At 41.8% G+C, this 18,672-nt stretch overlaps 1 protein-coding gene across 2 annotated transcripts in view; it reads left to right on the top strand.

Moving 5' to 3' along the window:
• Window positions 1–491: 491 nt before the first annotated feature.
• Window positions 492–18,672, top strand: part of CERS6 (ceramide synthase 6) — a 128,113-nt gene continuing 109,932 nt past the window's right edge. The window contains exon 1 of one of the 2 annotated variants that reach the window (XM_068138691.1): window positions 492–791. In XM_068138691.1, coding sequence (XP_067994792.1) covers window positions 622–791 — 170 coding nt within the window. In that variant the 5' untranslated portion in view covers window positions 492–621. The remainder of the gene's footprint in view (window positions 792–18,672) is intronic. The other variant, XM_068138692.1, reaches the window with a different exon arrangement.

The following is an 18,672-nucleotide window of genomic DNA, read 5'->3' as shown; positions in this document are numbered from 1 at the left end:
GTCTGCCTATTTAAATCAGGCAACAGCCTTTACAGCTTGCCGGGAGCCCGGCAGTACTGCACGGCGGGTCAGCCCGTCTGAGCGGTGGGAGAGAGGGCCGCGGCAGCACAGCGGTGTGACAAGGCGCGTAGTCGCGTCGCCGCCAGGCCGGTTGGACGCCCAGTCGACGCTGAAGCGAAGACTGCGTCCCAGGCGGGTGCACCACGCTTGCTGCCCGCAGTCTCGGCCGCGGTGAGTACCCGCTCGCAATTTGGGCCGCATAATTTCTGGTTCAGGGTTTAGTGAGTTTTTTCGGAGGGGGAAGAAAAGCGGGACAAGGTTGCTTCTGGCCACCCGGTAGAGCCAGCTCCGGGACCGCCTGACGAGCGCGGCGGGCCCCGGGGCAGCTGAGCAGCCGCGCGGCGGGGTGCGGGCGGGAGCCAATGGGGACCGGGGCGGCCGTGTGACAGGCGGGGCGGCTGCTGCCCCCGCCGGGCGGCCGGGGTGGGGAGCCAGCACAGCCCCGCGCCGCTCGGCAGCCTCGTCCGCGGTAGCGGGGTTGACACACGCTTCCATCATCCTTTCCGGCAGCGAGAGAGGCCGGCGGGCGGAGCGGGGGGCGCCGCGGCAGACAAAGCAAAGATGGCAGGGATCCTCGCATGGTTCTGGAACGAGCGGTTCTGGCTGCCGCACAACGTCACCTGGGCGGACCTGCAGAGCACGGAGGAAGCCGCTTTCCCGCAGGCGGAGGACCTCTACCTCGCCTTCCCCCTGGCCTTCTGCATCTTCATGATCCGACTGCTCTTCGAAAGGTAACGCTGAGCAGCCTGCGCCTCCCCGAGCTTGGCGGGGCCAGGCGGGCCGCGCGGCTTGCAGCGTCCGCTCATTGAGGGGCAGCGGATGAACCTTGACTGCCCGGCGTCCTCCTCCCGCCGCCGCTTCTCGGCTGGCCTTGCTGGGTTCTTAAGGTTTTCACTACCCGCCTCGGTCGGTCACGTAGCGGGCCCGCTGCGGGAAGGTGGAAGGGGTACCGGAGTCAGCCGAGTCTTCTCTCCCGCTGCCTGCAGCGCGGCCCGGCGCGGGCGCTAGGAGGCGAGGTCTCCCCGGGAATGGGCGCAGCCCTCCCTCCACCTGCGGCGGCCGCGGCGCCCTGGCCTGACACTGGTGGCGGCGGGAGAGGAGTCCTCTGGCACTCGGTACCTGGCAGTCTGCGGGTCGCTACCCACGGGCTGCGGTGGGTCCTGCTCGCTTGCCTGGGGCCTTGCAGGGTCGGGCGAAAAAGCTGGTGCTAAGAGCGCGCGCTGCCCCATCCTCTGCGCGGCCGTGGGGCTGGGCTCGACCCAAGTCCCGGCCGAAGGCAGGTGGTAGCTGTTAAACCTGGGCATCAGGTGGGCATGGGAGCCTGATGAGCACCAGGGAGCCTGAAGGCAGGGCGCTGTGGTATGGCTGAGCAGAGTTCTGCTTGGACGGTTTGTGTGGTAGCGGTATGAACAGTCCTTGCCATCTGTCGGACTGTCTCCAAGCCCTCCCAGGGCGTAGGATATCGGTGAAGAAGCGCTCCCGACGCTGTCCATCGCCGAGCCAATCTGTCGAGTAAATTTGGAAATGTGTGCTGCTAGCCAAACTTGCCATTCTTTGAGATTGTGGAATTCAAGCCACACATTTCACAAACGTGTATTGAAATGCGAGACGTCTAACTACTGATTGGCCTGTCTTCTGTGAACGTTTCCTTACGGGTATTTAAGGTATTTAACGCAGGCCGCCTGTCGCCGGGAGGCAGCTGAAGTGAAGTGGGTTGCTTGCTTGCACACGCTTCTGCACTGACTGACAAAGGTGGTGTTCCCTCCATCTGCAGAGAACAAAAGAATGATTCCTTCTGCCAACACCTACGTATTTTCAGTGCTGTCTCCCTAGGCAATGCTATTAGAGTAGTTAAGGAAGATAAAGGAAGTCTGGTAGTTTCCACATGCCAAAGGAAGGCTGTAAAGATGCTTTTAAAATCATAAAATAGCTGGTCTACCACGTAGCCCTCCACATCTCCGAAGCATTCTCTAACCCTGGTTAAAATATGGCACCTGGGATGTTGGTTTGTGAAAACCTTGTCTGTTTTCGTGACTCAGTTGAGAGGACCATACCTGCTTTGAAAAATAAGCTGTCGTGGGCTGTGTTGCTTTACAGATTAACTGAAAAAGACTGAGAAACCTGCATTTGTCTGAAAATCTGAGGTTATTAAAAGTTAAATGCTTATCCTGAGTTAAATACTGCAATATAGTTACAATTTGAGTGTAAAGTGTTATTTGGATAATGACAAATCATTAGTGGCTTTCTTCCCCCCTTTCTGGTCTGTACAGTGTGTACTTTTGAGCTCCGAAAATGGGTGCGTGATATTGCATCTCTTGCCATCTGAACTGCAATATGTATCACAGCAGGGATGTCTTTAGGTGGAGGAACAGTTAGGGAGACAATTTCAGCCTAAACTTAGAATCATGTTTCTGCTAGTTCTGATGCAGCTGTTGTTAGCAGAACTCCACGATGAGAGAGAATCAGGCCATTTTGTATGAGATTAATCCACACAATGTGGGACAATGGTAATTTTTCACACTGAGTATTTTATTAAAGCGGGCTGAGCAACAGAAACTGAACCTCATTCCACTAATCAAAGCAGGGAGGTTGTCTTGGACTTAAATAGTAGGAAATAGCAAGCCATAGTATTACTCATTAGTAACTTATTTTGTCAGACTTCTCTTTGTTGGAAGCTGCAGAAATGCCTCATGCACATCATTAATTAAAGACTTGCAATTACTTCAATTGATGAAGCTATAGAAGAACTGGAAGGGGAAAGAGTGGAATATCTGTTAAACTGATACATTTTCATTCTTATGTATGTTAGAACAGCAACATTTTTTTTCTTTCAAGACTCAAGTCGTAGATTAATAATGTTCTATACTACATCCCAGGACAAACTTTTGCAGATGTGTAACTCTTCCCTGATTTTGCAGTGGTAGCAACTAAAGAAAAAAAAAAGCAGATGCTGTAATACATTTGAAAAAAACAACTCAGGTCTACTTTTAATCCATGGTTGTACTGCAGTATTTGTAACATTAGTGTGGTTTTGGTTTTGTTGTTGTTGTTGGGTTTGTTTGGGTTTTTTATTTGGTGAGATACCTAATACTTTTTAGTGGTAGGTAAGCAGCCACAGGGTGTTAAGAATGTGATTATGTATTTTATATCCATTATTTTCAGACTCTTTCACAGCTGCTGATTGTTTGGCTACTGGAGCTGTATGGCTTTACTCCCCTTGCAAAGAAGGGTGACTAACTTCATGGATCTCCACAGCAATAAAATATGATTCAGGGGAAGCTATGGTTTGGACTTCAGGTGAAGTTATTTGTGAAGTTCTTGTTTGTGAAGAGTTAATCCTACTGGGATTTTTTGTGCTACTGCTTTGGTGAACTGACTAAACAAGTAAAGAAAAGAAGCTAGACAATTCTGAAAATATTTTTCCTTGTTTTTTCTTTTCCTTTTCAAATACTTTTAGTTGATCTCCTTGTCCTGCCCTCTTTGACCAGCACTCTTGAATGAAAGGATGAAGTAGATGAAAACATTAACTGTATGCTCAATTGCTTCAGAAATTGGATCTGATGACGATAAATGCTCTTGAAATAAGCTTTACTCTGACGTATAATTTCATAACTGTTTGGTGGATCTATTTACTCAGGCCATCATTGTTATGGATGAGGTGCTGAAATACCTTAACCTTTTCTCTTTTCCTTTCCTTTTCATTCATCTCCTTCCTTAAACACAAAGTACATTTTAGAAAACTATTACAGCTAAGTGTAGAGGTGGTGTTACCTAGTACTTTGCAATGTGGCAGGAGTTCAGCAATGCAACAGTAATGTGGGTATGTACTTTTTCATGTATCCATCCATTTTGTGTGTCGTATTATTTTTTTTAAAAGGCATGTAAACAATTACGTATCCCTCTTGTACTATACAAAGCAGATAATGCAAGTGCTCAATAATACCAGTTTATGTCTCTCCAGATCCTTTCCAGTTCTAGTGCAGGCAAGATAGGCTAAAGCTAAATTGCAGCTGGTTGTACCAATAGCAGAGTAGTGTAGTTTTTTGATCGGCCTGAAAAAGATAAACAAACATCTGTTATCCTAGGCAAATAAATTTTTTTCCCCTTCTTTTATGTGACTGCATAGCCCTTCTCCCACTGTGTGAGAGCTCACTGCTTAGAAGCAGTATTCTTTCCTATCCTCCCAAGTAAGCCCTCTGTAAGGAGTGTGTAGTTATATGATGTTCATTCTGCAGTCGGTGTGCTTGTTGGACATGAAACAAGAGGGTAACACACCTTTGAGTTAGAGATTTGTGTCAAGGGACAAGTTGTCTGAATTGTCCAAAAGAAGAACTAACTGGCTTTTTGATGCGACCCAGCAATTTTCTGAGTCAAGTAGTTTGATGTTACTGCTTTCTTTACACTTGGCTCATCTGCTTGAATTTCTTGTGTCTCACCTACTTGTAGTTGCAGTATCCTTTCCCTCACCTTGTAAGCAGCAGTTTGGGCTCAGATCTAATGAGATTACTTCAAACTAGGCTTATAAGCAAATTAGACTTACAATGCCTTTATTGTCCTCTATCCTTGATGAGGGGCTAGTTCTCAAGGATAAAGCTGATATTGCTCAATGTGTGGAATGGCTCATATGGTCAGGGGTGGCTCAATTATACATAGGAACAGCCCACCAGCTGTGTTAATTTAAACTGAGCCAGCCTCATCATTTACTATCAGTCAAGATACTCTAGACACTGAGTGTATGGAAATTCATGGCTTTTGTATGACATTTTGCCTTTATAATGATAATTCAGCCTCAAAGGGAACCTCAGCTGACTCTAATTTAGGATGACACAGTAGAATTCCTAGTGGATTGAGGTTGCCTAATACAATGACTCTGTGTGTGCGTATATATGTATATTTCTATCTGTAAAAAGTAATTCAGGTGGAAGTACATTAAAGCCTTGCAAATGCTTATGCTGTGTGGTGTATAAATACAAATTTGATCTTCATAATCCCTAATACATCTCATATTGGTGCTTTCTTACAACAGTAAGGAGGCTAGACAGAATACAGAATTTGGAAGAGAATGTATGAACTTGCATTTCCAGCAGCTCAAAACCTCATCTGGGGAGGCTAGGTAGGGCAATGATCATTATTTTTATCAAAACCTGTTTGTAGGCTGTGATATTTTTAGATTTCTTGCTTGGTTGCTTGTGTCAGGTGAAATCTGATCACTCAGGTATCATCCATTTCTGTGTAATGTGTGTTCACTGACAGTAACTTTCTTGGTTGTTTTCTATATTATTTTTTTAAATAATTTCTTTTTTCATAAGATGGCCTGTAAGGTATTTTTTTGCTTCATTACTATTTAATAAATGCTTAATTCAGTTGAAATGGAATAGGAATTTGAAAGTGATAATTTCCTATGGAAATACACAGGCGATGTAAAAAAAAATAACTGAAAAAGCTATTACTTTTAAAAACAGTAACAATAGAGCATTAGCAGTAAATAACTTTAAAATAAATATGCATCTTCCTTATTTCACTATGCATTTTTGTGTTTCTTTAAATTATTTATTAGTTCTCTGTCATGCGTATTTTCCTTTATGTAACCGTGTTTTGTTTCCCAAGTTTGCAATGTCTGAGCTTCACCCACTGAGACAAGTAAATACATCACAACAAAATGGCTGTTCTTACCTGGAGATACATATTTGTGCCACTCTTAAAATTGGGAGTTAAATAGGAAATATGTGTTGAGCTCCAGTAGAGTATGCCATTAAAACATATTTCTAAAATACCCAAGTGACAGAAGCATGGCAGTCAAACCACAGGTTGGCTGAGGGAAAGGTTTCAGTGACAGGTCAATAATGATTACTGGAGCCTGTTACTGGGGCAGAGCTGCTGTTAGTGGGGTTTTGAGTGCAAATTTCAGTTACTGTTAGAAACTCTCATTCATTTCTTCCCAGGATTTCTGTAATGACATAGTTGGATCCAAATTGCCTGTGGCTCTTCTCATTACTCCTATTTCTGTCTCTGTTGCTGGTAAACATTTGGTAAGAATTTCTCTCAGAAAGAGAAGAGCTGCTGCTATGCTTCCTCTTTCTATGTATCTGCTGACCAGAGTCTTAGCAGTGCATACCAAGTATTTTGTAGACAGTATTTGGTGAAATAAATCTGCTCCCTTGGCTCTATCCCTGTTGTTTGTCAACAGGGTAGAGAGAAAAGGGGTGTTCTGGGCTGAGCAGTTGTTACTTGACTGTATTTGTAGTTGGGATTTTTTGGTTTATTTGTTTGGTGGTGGTTGTTGTTGGTTTGGTTTGCTTTTTTACCAACAGTTGTTAACCACCCCATGCCGGCATTACTTTGACAGTTAATTAGTTTTTGAGGTCTCTGTGCTTCTCTCAAGGTGGTCTTGGAGTTTCACCAAGGAAGTTAAAATTATAGCATAAAATATGTAGTTTTTGTAAGTGATGTAACCTTATAAAATATGCAGTGGCATGCTTAATACTATAGTTGGCACCTTGTGGACAGTTAGATGTGTATGGTGTGTATCAGCAGTTCCTTGGAGGTGTTCATTTAACACCTTGATTGCTCTGTGGTCTCCCGCACTAGTGACTCTCTTCATTCATTGGGCACGTACAGCTTTTTGGGATGCAGCAGGGTTGGCCATATCCTGACCAAGGTAAAAGCAGGGAAACATGTCAGTCTCTGATCAGTTCGAAGAGGAGAGATCACTAATGTTTAAGGTGAGCAAAATTTCTGATCATCAGGCTGACATCTTTGTGAGGAAGTCCTTTTAGCACATGGTGCTTTCAGAAGGTTAACTCCTACATCATTTGGCATCCATCAGTTTTTTGCAGGGATGATACCTTTTCGGTTATTGCGGCAGTTTAGGCTGAGTGCCTCCTAGGCTGCCACATACTTACATCACCAGTGTCCAGCCAGGAGGTGGACACAGGAAACAACATTTCTACCCATAAATCCTGCATCCTACAAATCTAACTGCAAAGCCATGTGCTTTGTCTTTCTTCTCTCTCTGCCTCTGTGGGATGCTGGGATGGGGGGGTAGAACTCTCAGACCTGGCCAGCCTAAGAGTAGCCTGGCAGGGTGGGGAAGAAAGAGCCCTGGGGATTTTGGGTACACCCTCAGGTGGGGAGAAGGGAAGTGTTGGGGGGCCTTTGGATGTGGTGTAAGGGACTCTGTACCTTTAGGATATCTTTGCCACTATGCTTTGCAATTTCTGTAAAACACCAATTGCTTTTCCATTTAAGCTTTCCATCACTATCCAATCCATTTGTGTAAGTGTCATTCTTTTGCCCCTTTCAGGGCAATAGAGGATCTGTCCAGCCTTAAACCAGGACAGTTATTCTGAAGCAGTCTAATTGTGGTGGAGATGGGAGAACTGGAGTATTTAGTAGAGCCAGTTATAATCATAGAGGTGGTTTTCATCATGCTGGTGGACCTGTAACAAAGCTGTGACTTCTGTACCAAAAGCAGAGAGTACACATGATTTTTTTTTTCTTCTATGTAGTTAATAGCTCTCATAATCACAAGGTTTGTGGTTGGTAAGCTTTCATACTGCTGAGCAATTGTGAAGCGTCATGTAACTGTTACTGATATAGCAACACAAAATTCTAACTCTGGAGGTAACTGTATAATTACTAAGAAAGTATGAGAGCCATAAAGCGTAATATGAATCGTGTATTTTATAATATGAGATAAATATATATTTGTATATTAGCTATTAGTTCAAGCTACCTTTTGCACAGGGAGGAACAGATTGCTAATGATCTCCAGACTGCCTTGTATTAATGAAGTATTTTTCAGATTCATTAACCTAAACCATAATATAAATGGTGCATTTTAAAGTTTGGTCTGAAATGATGAAAAGCCACCTTTGCACTCACAGATCACACTGGGGTGGTTAAAGCAATATATCTGAATCACTTGCATTTTTTTCCCAGTGTGAGTGCAGTAAAAGCTTTCTTTTTAATATCTTCCCTGTCTTGGTTTCTCCTGTAGGGAGAAGGGGGAGAACAACCTATAGTACTATATTAAAAAAAAATTAATCTAGCTACACTGGTGCAAAAAACAAAGGTTAGTGTCCAGAGGGTGTTTTCTGGCATGAAATCTCATATTTCTGAGGCTGTTTGAGAATTTGTGTTTGCAGTAGTATTTGTCTGCGCATTGTAGCAAGCTACTTGCTCTATTTTTAACAGTAATGGGATGACCCAGAGGAAAAAGCGGATCTTTTATTTATTATGTGTAGTGTCATCACATCTACTCATTGCCATCCTCTGAGCTAAACTTAATGGACTTTAGTTCTGCAAGCAGGAGAAAAAGGCTTGAGAGGAAGTGGTGCTGAAATCTTCACTTTGGAGGAACTTTCACTGGGGCTGTTGGTTGCTGTGTCTCTGGGGCTCTTACTCTCACTGAAAAGAGAATGGAAGCAGAGGCCACTCTCAGCTTCTACTTCACTCCCATGTTTGACATTCTGTACTTATAAACAACTTTAAACTATGAAAGCTGCTTTTGTACCAATACAGTCTAGATGGACAGGTAGTACAGATGAGCGTAACTGCCTAGGCAAATGAAAGATACACTTCATGTGGTAGCAAGGAATTGCTTCTCTGGAAATAGTGTGCTGTACAGTGCAAAGTAAGGAGACTCTTCTTACTCAAAAGAAGTTGCTAATCATAAAAGTCAGTAGTGTGAAAAGAAGACTTGAGTGGTACATTATGTTGTGTACTATCCCTTTTGCTTGTTTCTGTTGTGATTGTGTGATGTATCTGTTGCTGAAATGCAGTGGTCTTCATAACTAAATACAAACTCCTGGTGTGCTGTCATGAAGGGGGCATCCAAACAAGGTATGTTCCTTAAGAAGTGCAGAAATTAGCCTTGATATGCCAACTGCTGAAACTTTATAGGTGAGCAGCGCAAACATGGAACACTGTTCTGAACCCTTGAACTTTACAGCATGATAGACAAAATTAAATCCATGTGAAATAAAAGTGAGCTGAGAAATTTTGGGGGTGGTGGGTGAAATCAGGTGGTATTGGATTCATTCATTGGAAACCTGAATAGGTGAGGATCAGGTTGAAGTTCACTCTAAGCCTGCAGGAGAAACTTAATTAGGGCAGAGCACATAACGCTTAGTTGAATGAACATCTGGATTTTCCACTTGCTGTGTAACGGGTCCTTGATTTTATTGTAGTCTGCCATGTAAGCAGATGGGATGTAAATCAAGAAACAGACGTAGACCTCTTCTACCTAAACCAGGGATTATGTTGTGTGTACCCGAAATGAAGTCTGAGTTGCTGTGGTATAAACATATTCTGTTCCCTACTCAATCAATACTTCAAATATCCTGCAGCATTAAATTGGATTATAACAAGCAATTTTGAGGAGATTTTTAGTTTTGTTCCCTTAAAGTTGACTTTTCTCCACCCTGCAATATCTTCAAGATAATTTTGCTTTTGAAAAAAAAAAATCACAGAAGGAGGTTCTCACAAGACAAGGTCTGTCCTTTCCTATGAGGACAGACTGAAGGAGTTGGGGCTGTTCAGTCTGGAGAAGAAAAGGCTCTGAGGTGACCTCATTGTGGCCTTCCAGTATCTGAAGGGGCCTACAGGAAGGCTGGGGAAGGACTTCTCAGGATCTCAGGTAGTGATAGGACTAGGGGGAATGGAATGAAGCTGGAGGTGGGGAGATTCAGGCTGGATGTGAGGAGAAGGTTCTTCACCATGAGAGTGGTGAAGCACTGGAATGGGTTGTCCAGGGAGGTGGTTGAGGCCCCGTCCCTGGAGGTGTTTAAGCCCAGGCTGGACGAGGCTCTGGCCAGCCTGATCTAGTGTGGGGTATCCCTGCCCATGGCAGGGGGGTTGGAACTAGATGATCCTTGTGGTCCCTTCCAACTCTGACTGATACTATGATACTATGAATGGTGATCACATGTTTTACTGGAAAAGCTTGTATTCCTTTTGTGCTCGTTATTTTAAGAGTAAATTAGTCTTAGAAAAAAACCTGAGGGAAGTCAGTCTTTAGTTCTGCAATCACTATTGATGAAGGTTTTATATGTATATGTGTGTGTGTATATGTGTATATATATTTGTAAATCTATATATATATGTTCTTGTGTGTGTCAGAGTAATACATACACAACACTGGTATCATATCAATGATGCAGTAATTGTTTTTTCTTTTTTCTCTTATAAAACATTACATTTAAAAATAATATTTCAAGAGCAGCTATAAAATACTGAGTGGTCTAGAAAGTGAGGTATTTTTAAAGTATCACTTTGATGTAATGATGGAACCATATGATATTGGACAGAAGAAACACCTTATATCCTAATAAGAGGAATTTCTGTATATGCTAACTTGGAACTTTTTTTTTTTTTTTTTTTTTTTTTTTTAAATTATAGGAAATGTGAAAAATTCTTGACTTTCTTCCATTTGGAATGAAATAGAAATTTAGAAATGTCAAAATTTTCTGAGGAGCAGATGTCTTGACTTTCAGCTAGTACTGATAAATGGGTCTAGTTACAAGACAACAATGTAGAGATAAAAATGAGCCTCCAGAAGCTTACAGTCGTGCCTGGCTCTTAATTTAAGAGTGATTCAGGAAGTTTTGTTCTGTGGGGTTTTGTTTTTTGTGGTGGTGTTTTGTCTTTTATTTGAGGGGGAAGATGTCTCTGAACAGGTTGATTTTTCATGAAAATGGGCTGATAGATTGCTAGAATCATGGTAGGGGTTCAAACCTTGAGCATGGCATTTACCTTCAGCTGTCAAGATGAAAAGTGCTCTAACAGAAATGGGAGAACACTACTTCATCTTACTTACTCTTCCATTGAGAGCTGACTTCAAGTTTTGAAGAGAAAGTAGCACTTGGTATCCATCACCCTAGCATTACTTGTGTTTTGCCTTGTTTTCTGATAGGAATATCTCAGGCATAACACCAGAGTGGCTTGGAGCTTTAAATATTAATAACAAATCTCTTACTCGAGTGAGAACAGAAAACTGCAAAGTTATCTTGAAGCACCTACTTTTACAGTTGGTTGTAAGTGCATTGTAGTTAAATCCTTTTCTCTAGAGGGTGGTCATGGTGGGGTTTTTCTTTGGTGGTTTTGTTTGTTTATAACATTTTATTACCATGCTTGCATTTATAACTTGAAATGTGACAGCCATCATGTCTTTGAAGCACCAGAGCTGTATGAATATACAAGTACAATTTAGGATTCCAATTGTTTCATGTCTGCTATGGAAGCTGCCTATATTAATGATTGTAATAGTATGTGTTGTTTTGGGGCAAAGCATATGACACTTAACTCTCTCTTCTCATTTTACAGTGGTATTCCCGTCCCAAAATAAATTTCCCTTGCATTCTGTCATTTAAATGAAAATTAACACTTGTTCCAGTATTTATTGTTATGCATCTTTCTTATCTTCATCTCTTCTTCTGTGTGCCCCATAAATATTTTCTTGTCCTGCATCTGCTTCCATCTTTTATTTGCCCTCTTGTTGACTTCCCTTTTCTCTTTGCCTTGAACAGAAGGTGTCTATCCATCTTCTTCAGAGCTGTTAGTGGTGAACAAGGTCATGTATGATGTGCCTGTCTTGACATTTATCCATCATGACCCAGCTCATATGGATGGAAGAAACAGCAGCTGAAATAGAAAGGAAACAGTCTTTTGCCCCTTTTCCATGTGTAGGAACTCTAGATGAACTGCTTTTCCATTGCACCTTCACTGAAGCACAGTGGTAAGAGCATTAGAGATTCCTAACTTTGCTTTTAAAATGTCGTTTAGATGTAAAAGCAGCTGTAGTAGAAGGCCTGCTGAATGCAGCAGTGTCTTGGGAGACTGGTTCAGGAAATACTGGTTCATGATGATCCTAATTTTATCAAGGATTTTACTCAGTTTAGTGGCAAAATGATATGTTGGTCATTTTAATTGTAAAGCCCTCAGAGTGCTAGGAAAAAAATCATAGCTGCATTCACATTTTCTTTCTACAAAGTCCTGTATCCATACCAGGATACCATTCTCTGAAAAATTATTTGGGAATAAACCAAGTGCATTGACTAAGAAGATGACTTTATCTGGTAAATAACATGCCAGATTACAGCATAGCATGATAAGAAACCATGTATAGAGGATGTAGGTATCAAAGCAAAGTTGTTGCCAGCCATGTGGTCCATGAAGTGATTCACAGAGCAAGGAGAAGGTAATGGGGATTTCAGTCCTCCATAGCCAGTGCTTTCTGTGCAATCTCCAAAGGACTTTTGCTTCTCTATTCCCGTGCGTAACTGGCTGACTGACTAGAACAAGAAAGTGGTGTTATGGATTGTTGTTTGATTTTAGTTTTGTGTGTTTATGGTGATGGCCATCTGTCTTGGGGAAGGCTTGTTGGAATGAAGGGCCAAGGAGCTTTACTGCATCTTAATTCTTCTTCTTGTTTATATGGTTCTATGTAGAGATTTCTGGACAAAAAGCTTAATTAGAATAATTCTTCATATATAAATGTAGTCTTTGGAATCCAAAGGTACCACTTGCATTTGATCTTTTCTTTCAAACTTGTATTAACTTCTCTTGGTGTTCCTGTGAATCTCTTCTGAAGCTTTAGGCCTGCCTGCTGCACATGTGCACATGGGCCAATAAATAATAAGTCACATATGAAAAAATAAGGTTACAGTGATTGGAGTTTTTAATGCTTCCTGTCCAATGACATCCTACAGTTTCCTATGAAACATCCTGGAGTCCATACATCAGGCAAGCTGTCTCTCTTGGAATATTAGCATTTGCTTTTCTATATTAATTTGAATGTATAGAGTGCATTCATTTTGTGAAACTCTGTAACATGCATAAAGAGAGCTTTGTCACTCAGTCTTATTTGATTATTTGCATATGGTGAGGTCTGTTGGTGCTGTAAATCACTGTTTGTTTGAGGGTGGTTGGAGTGATTCATGCCAATTGAATATGATTTATTTACTCATAAAGGTTCTGAATCTCATCTTCTGCCAATATAAACTAGATATTAGCTTCTGCTGAGATGTCATGTTATATCAATTTAAAACTTGTGTGAAAACCCAGAAATTGTATACCATTATGTTAGGTTATGTGTAGCCATCTGATTATTGTTTTAGTAATTAAAAAGCAGAAACCAATCTATACATGCAGGTTGAAATCAATGTTGGGTTTTTTTTAATCCATTTCTCTTTTCTTGACTAAGTGCCACATCCCCCCCTCTTCCATTTTTTCTTTTCCATTTTTTTCCATGTGTGCAGCCATGGAATTCTGGTCTGTCTGAAAATCTCACGCATAAGTGGTTGGTTAAAACTTGATGTTAAATAGAAAGACCTATCCTTTTTTGACAGAGTAAGATGTGGGCCTCTGCTCCTGCAGAGGTGATCAGTTAGTCAAAGAGATCACATAATAGCCTTGCTTCTCCTTCTTTCAGCCCGTTTTGAACGGGCATCTGTAATACTGACTGAAGGAATTGGCTATGCAAGTCAAGAGAAAGCTATTAGTAAGAACCTTGTTGCTTTCTTGTGTCTTAGCCAGTTCTGCTCTTGCTACTTTGTGGTGAAGAAGGTGGTCTTACATATCTGTGCAGTGGTTGTGGCTCCTGTCCTGATCTGGAAGGAGGAACAGGTACTGTGCTACAACTTGTGTTGCTATCAGCTCACGTGGCAAGTAGCTTAATGTGAACCCAGGTGTGATATGTAAACTAGCTCTAGTCACTGCCAGAGTATAATGTAAGCATCTATTAAGAGCTTTGTTGAGTACACAGAAACAGAAAGTGTCATCCTTAATGATCATAATGTTTGTTCCACATGTGATTTAGAGAGTGTGACTGGATGTGTGTGTACATGTGGATAATAAATAGGATTTTGTGTACATGTGGATGCTAAATAGGTTGTAATTATGACCTTCAAGATCATCTCAACAATTCTCCCATTCTGCTTCACAACAGGGTGTTGTTTTTTTCTTGCCTGGTACTGCTGCAGGTATTTATTTATACTGAATGATGCGAAGAGGCATCCAAATTAGTAACTTGCATAACGGATAGGAAAATCCAACAAGATGGATGCACCCTTTTTTTTCTTACAGTTCTGCTTTAACAAACTCTAGTCAGGTGAAGACTTGGCAAATGTCTCCCCTCAGCTTTGCCCACAGTAGAGCAGTTGTCAGCCAGAAAGTTTAATTGTATCTTCCAGAGCCTGCACAAAATCCGGCTTGTGGGACAGTGATTGGAAATATCCTGGCCTGAACCTGTTGACATTGAAAGAAGAGGACTCCTGGCTGGCTTCAGGATGTCCAATTTTGAGTGTTACAGTAAAGCAGAGGACTGAAGATTAGTGTGCTGCTGATTTTGAGGGACCTGTTAATGCAGTTTAAGGCCTGGAATCCCTTTTTTATGATATGAATGTATGACATTAACTGCTTTTTGCTTGCAGAATGTTTCCACACTGTTTAATGAGAACTATCATGAATAGCTAAAAGTTTTCAGAAATTAACTGTAAGGTGAGCCATTCTGCTGAACTCCTAAACCTCCTTCCTTTTATGCAGTTTATGGTCTTAGAGGTGCAGTTGTTTCTGCCCTAGAATAACTTCAAAACATGACTGGGATGTCTGAGGATAGAGTGAAGAAGGGACATGGAAAATTTTCAGCTTCCCATTTTCTGGGATATTTTCTCACCATCTCTTAAGTAAGGCTAAGTATAAAATCACAGTAAGTGACAGTTGCTATCAGCTGTATAAAGCGTCCACATTTAAAGAGATGTTATTTATCAGCTTCATTCCTGCTTTGATGCAGGGAGACCTGAAACAAGATGAAATTGACTATAAAATATCTAGAACTTGTGGGAATCCATATCATAAATCTGTTTTGGAGAACCCAAACCTTGAAAAGAGGCATTTCAGCTATAAACTCCAGTGTCCACTGCAAAGTTTGCTCTTTCTTCTTCTGAACATGTTCTTAAATATTGTCTTGCCTGGAAATGTTCCAACATTATTTAAAAGAAAATAAAGAAATACTCTTAATGGTAGGAATGTGCGAACTGTCAAATCATCTTAATTTTAATGGTATCTTCTTGCTTTGCCATGCATAGAGTGGGTCCAGAAGGTTCACACACAGGGTTGGTTTTCTTCCTTGTTCATTACCACACAGTCTCAAGCTGCGCCAGGGGAAGTTTAGGCTTGAGGTGAGGAGAAACTTCTTCACAGAGAGAGTTGTTAGCCATTGGAATGTGCTGCCCAGGGAGGTGGTGGAGTCACCATTCCTTGAGGTGTTCAGGAGGGGTTTGGACGTGGCACTTGGTGCCATGGTTTAGTAGTCATGAGGTCTGTGGTGATAGGTTGGACTTGATGATCTTTGAGGTCTTTTTCAACCTTATTGGTTCTATGATTCTCTCAGATGGTATTGAAAATGTATCAACATCACCACTATTATTAATACAATATTTACCTGTTCCAAATGGGTGTTCTGAGATGAAGGTCTATAAAGGGTACTTAATGCATATGTACATCTGAGAAAGGTCTAATGCTTTCCTAAGGTAGCATAGTGTAACACTTGGCATGAACACCTGTAAGAAGAGGAGAGCTGCTGTGTGCAGCTGTGCCCTGTATCAAAGGGACATGTTGTCTCTATTTGGATAGAAAGGAAGAAATTATGGAATGTGTTTTGGACACATGAATGCTGTTTTGGACAGGGTATAAAAAGTATTCACTAAGTTATTGTCCTTTAATGTAACTTTTAATGAAGAACTGTCACAAGTCAACTGAAACATGTAACTGGGAAATGCCAACATGGATTCACTAGGAGCAAATCACATTTGACAAACTTGATCACCTTCTATAACAAAGTAACTCACTTGGTCAATGCCAGGTGATCAGCTGACATTGTCTACCTGGACTTCTCCAAGGCTTTTGACAAGGTCCCTCACAAACTCCTCCTAGAGAAACTGACATGTTATAGCCTAGATAGGCGGTCCGTGCAGTGGGTGGGGAACTGGCTGACAGGCTATACATGGAGAGTGGCAGTAAATAGTGCTCTCTCAACCTGGCACCCAGTCACAAGTGAGGTCCCCCTGTGATTGGAGTGTTGGGATCAAGAGCACACTGAAGTTTGCAGACAACACCAAAATGAGTGGGGAGCTGGATGCTCCAGAAGGGAGAACCACCCTCCAGGAAGATCTGACAGGATGAATGACTGGGCCAGCAAGAGCCTTATGAAGTGGAGACAAATGTAGGGTCTTGCACCTGGGAATACATCACCCAGGAATGCAGCTCAGACTGAGATCCACCTGGCTGGAGAGCAGCCCTATGTAAAGGGACCTGGGGTCTTGGTGGTTGACAAGCTCTGCATGAGTGAACAGTGTGCTGCAACAACAAAGAAGGCCAACACAATGCTGGCTGCATTACCAGCAGAGAAAAAGAAGTCATTGTCCCACTCTACTCAGTGCTTGTCAGGACACACCTGGAGTACTGCATATAATTTTGGTTTCTGCTGTACAAAAAAAGATGTGGACAGGCTGGAAAGCATCCAGAGGAGGGCCACAAGAATCACCAGAGAACTGGAAGACCTGCCATATGAGAAAATTTGGTTTGTTCAGCCTTGAGAAGAGAAGGCTTAGGGGAGACTTATTCCCACATACCAGTGCATAAAAGGTGGTTATGGAGACTTCCTTTTTATATAGAGTCACATGGAAAAGACAAGGGGTAATCCAGAAGAAAGTTTTTCACAATGAGAACAGTTAAAAGTTGGAATAATGTCCTAAGAGAAGTAGTGGATTCCCCTACACTGGTCACTTTTTAGACTCAACTTGCCCAGATGCTGGGCTGTCTCACTTAAACTACACTACCACCTAGAGAGGTTGGGCTGCTTGGTTTACTCTTAGGCTTTATTTATGACAATACCATACTAATGCAGTGTACTATTGCAGCTCTCAGCTCACAGTTTTAATTTAGGCCTTGATCCTGCAGCTCAATTACTTATGATATTAATGAAATGGTTATAAAACATAAGGTCTTCTGGTCCTACTGCAGAATAGAGTGACTTTGATGTTCCAAAGCCTTTTGATGAATGACGTTAAAATAATGAGTAATAAAAACAAAAATTGGGATAGTTCTCTGCCATCAATAAATATTTTCATCTTAAATGACAGATGAGGAAAAGTCAACTCCCTCGTGTGTGAGTAATGGTAATAATAATTGCAGAGATACTGTGTAGCAGCACATGGCTTGTGGTGTGGCAGCCTGCTGCTCTTCAGTATTTTGTCATTTCTGCTTACTTGGAACTTAGCTTAGGAAATTAATTACTCCCAAATTGCTCCTGTACTTCATAGACAAAAAGTGTTAATGGAGAGGTTGAGGAGCAGAGGTGGGGATGGGAAAGAGAAGTAGAATTGGAAGGAGCACACAGATAGTTTCTGCAGCGTGGGAGAGGGGAGTGAGACTAACAATAGTGTGAGGGGGAAAACATGCCCATGATGTATCTGTGTGCACCTTGTGTAACCAGGCATGCCCATTCAGTGTAACCAGGCATGCCTATTCATTTGTTCTCACCAGAAACATGCATTTCTAACTGTTCCTTTCAGATAACACTGCTAAATTCAAAGGATTATGAGAATACTTGCATCCTAGAAAAGGAATAAAGCTGACATATGTGTAATTTGTCTGCCTCAAGATGTGCATGGGTCAGATCTGAAAATTCTTAAGAAAAATTAATGTATGTTTTCCCACCAGTAGGTAGTAGAAAGCCATACTGTTATTATCACTGCAATCTTCAACAGGGAAGGGTGTAGCATGCCCAGGCACCACCCCCACCTTCTTGCAGCATCTTTAAGGAGCACACAAACAAGAAAGAAAAGAGGTGCCAGCTGGCTAATGTGAGCAAAATGATTACAGACCAGTATCTGTGTATTTCTGCTGATGGCATCCAGAAATCTGCCATCTGGGAGAAACAAAGCTCTTGCTAGTCTTTCCAAAGTAACTCAATAATAACTTTCTAGGTTTGGTTGGAAAACATAGGTACCATTACTCCTGGCAGGTCTTGGTGAGAGATTTGGGCTCATCATTCATGAGAGCTGTGGATGGTTAATGAAACTGGGAACACCCAAAAGAAATACAGATTTCTGTAAAACTTTCATTAGGATAGGTGGCTTCATCTGTAGAAGTTACAAGTGTTATGAAAATTGGCCAATTTCTGATTACTAATCTGAGAACTCCAAGGACAGAGGAATCACAGCTGTGCATGAAATGAGGTGACATACCATAGTATGTGAACAGAACCAGGAAAAATGGGAGATGTTGAAGATGGAGCAAGTAAGTGAAATTTGGGTCTAATGGGCCTTCTGGGGAGAAATAAGAAATACTGTTACATGTAAAGAGTTCTTCTACAAGGTGGAGTTTAGCCTTTTCTTTGAACTGTAAAGAGACTGTTGCAACTGTCTGCTGAACTCTGCAGTTGACAAAACAAGAAGAATGAGAATAATGTTTTTAATTTCAAGATAGCATTTCCAGTCACTTAGATGAGGCATCCTTCCTCTCCTCAGGTTATCATGGTACAAAAGTACTGTTTAAATCACCTAAAGAAACCTGAGGTGTGCTTCTTTGATGACTTGGTTAACACTGAAG

Source organism: Melanerpes formicivorus, unplaced genomic scaffold, assembly GCF_026170545.1.
Source record: "Melanerpes formicivorus ecotype bairdi unplaced genomic scaffold, bMelFor1.0.p_v2 SCAF_5, whole genome shotgun sequence".
NCBI classification, from domain to species: Eukaryota; Metazoa; Chordata; class Aves; order Piciformes; family Picidae; genus Melanerpes; species Melanerpes formicivorus.
Note: the sequence above shows the minus strand (reverse complement) of the source record. Positions and strands in the feature narration are given on the sequence as shown.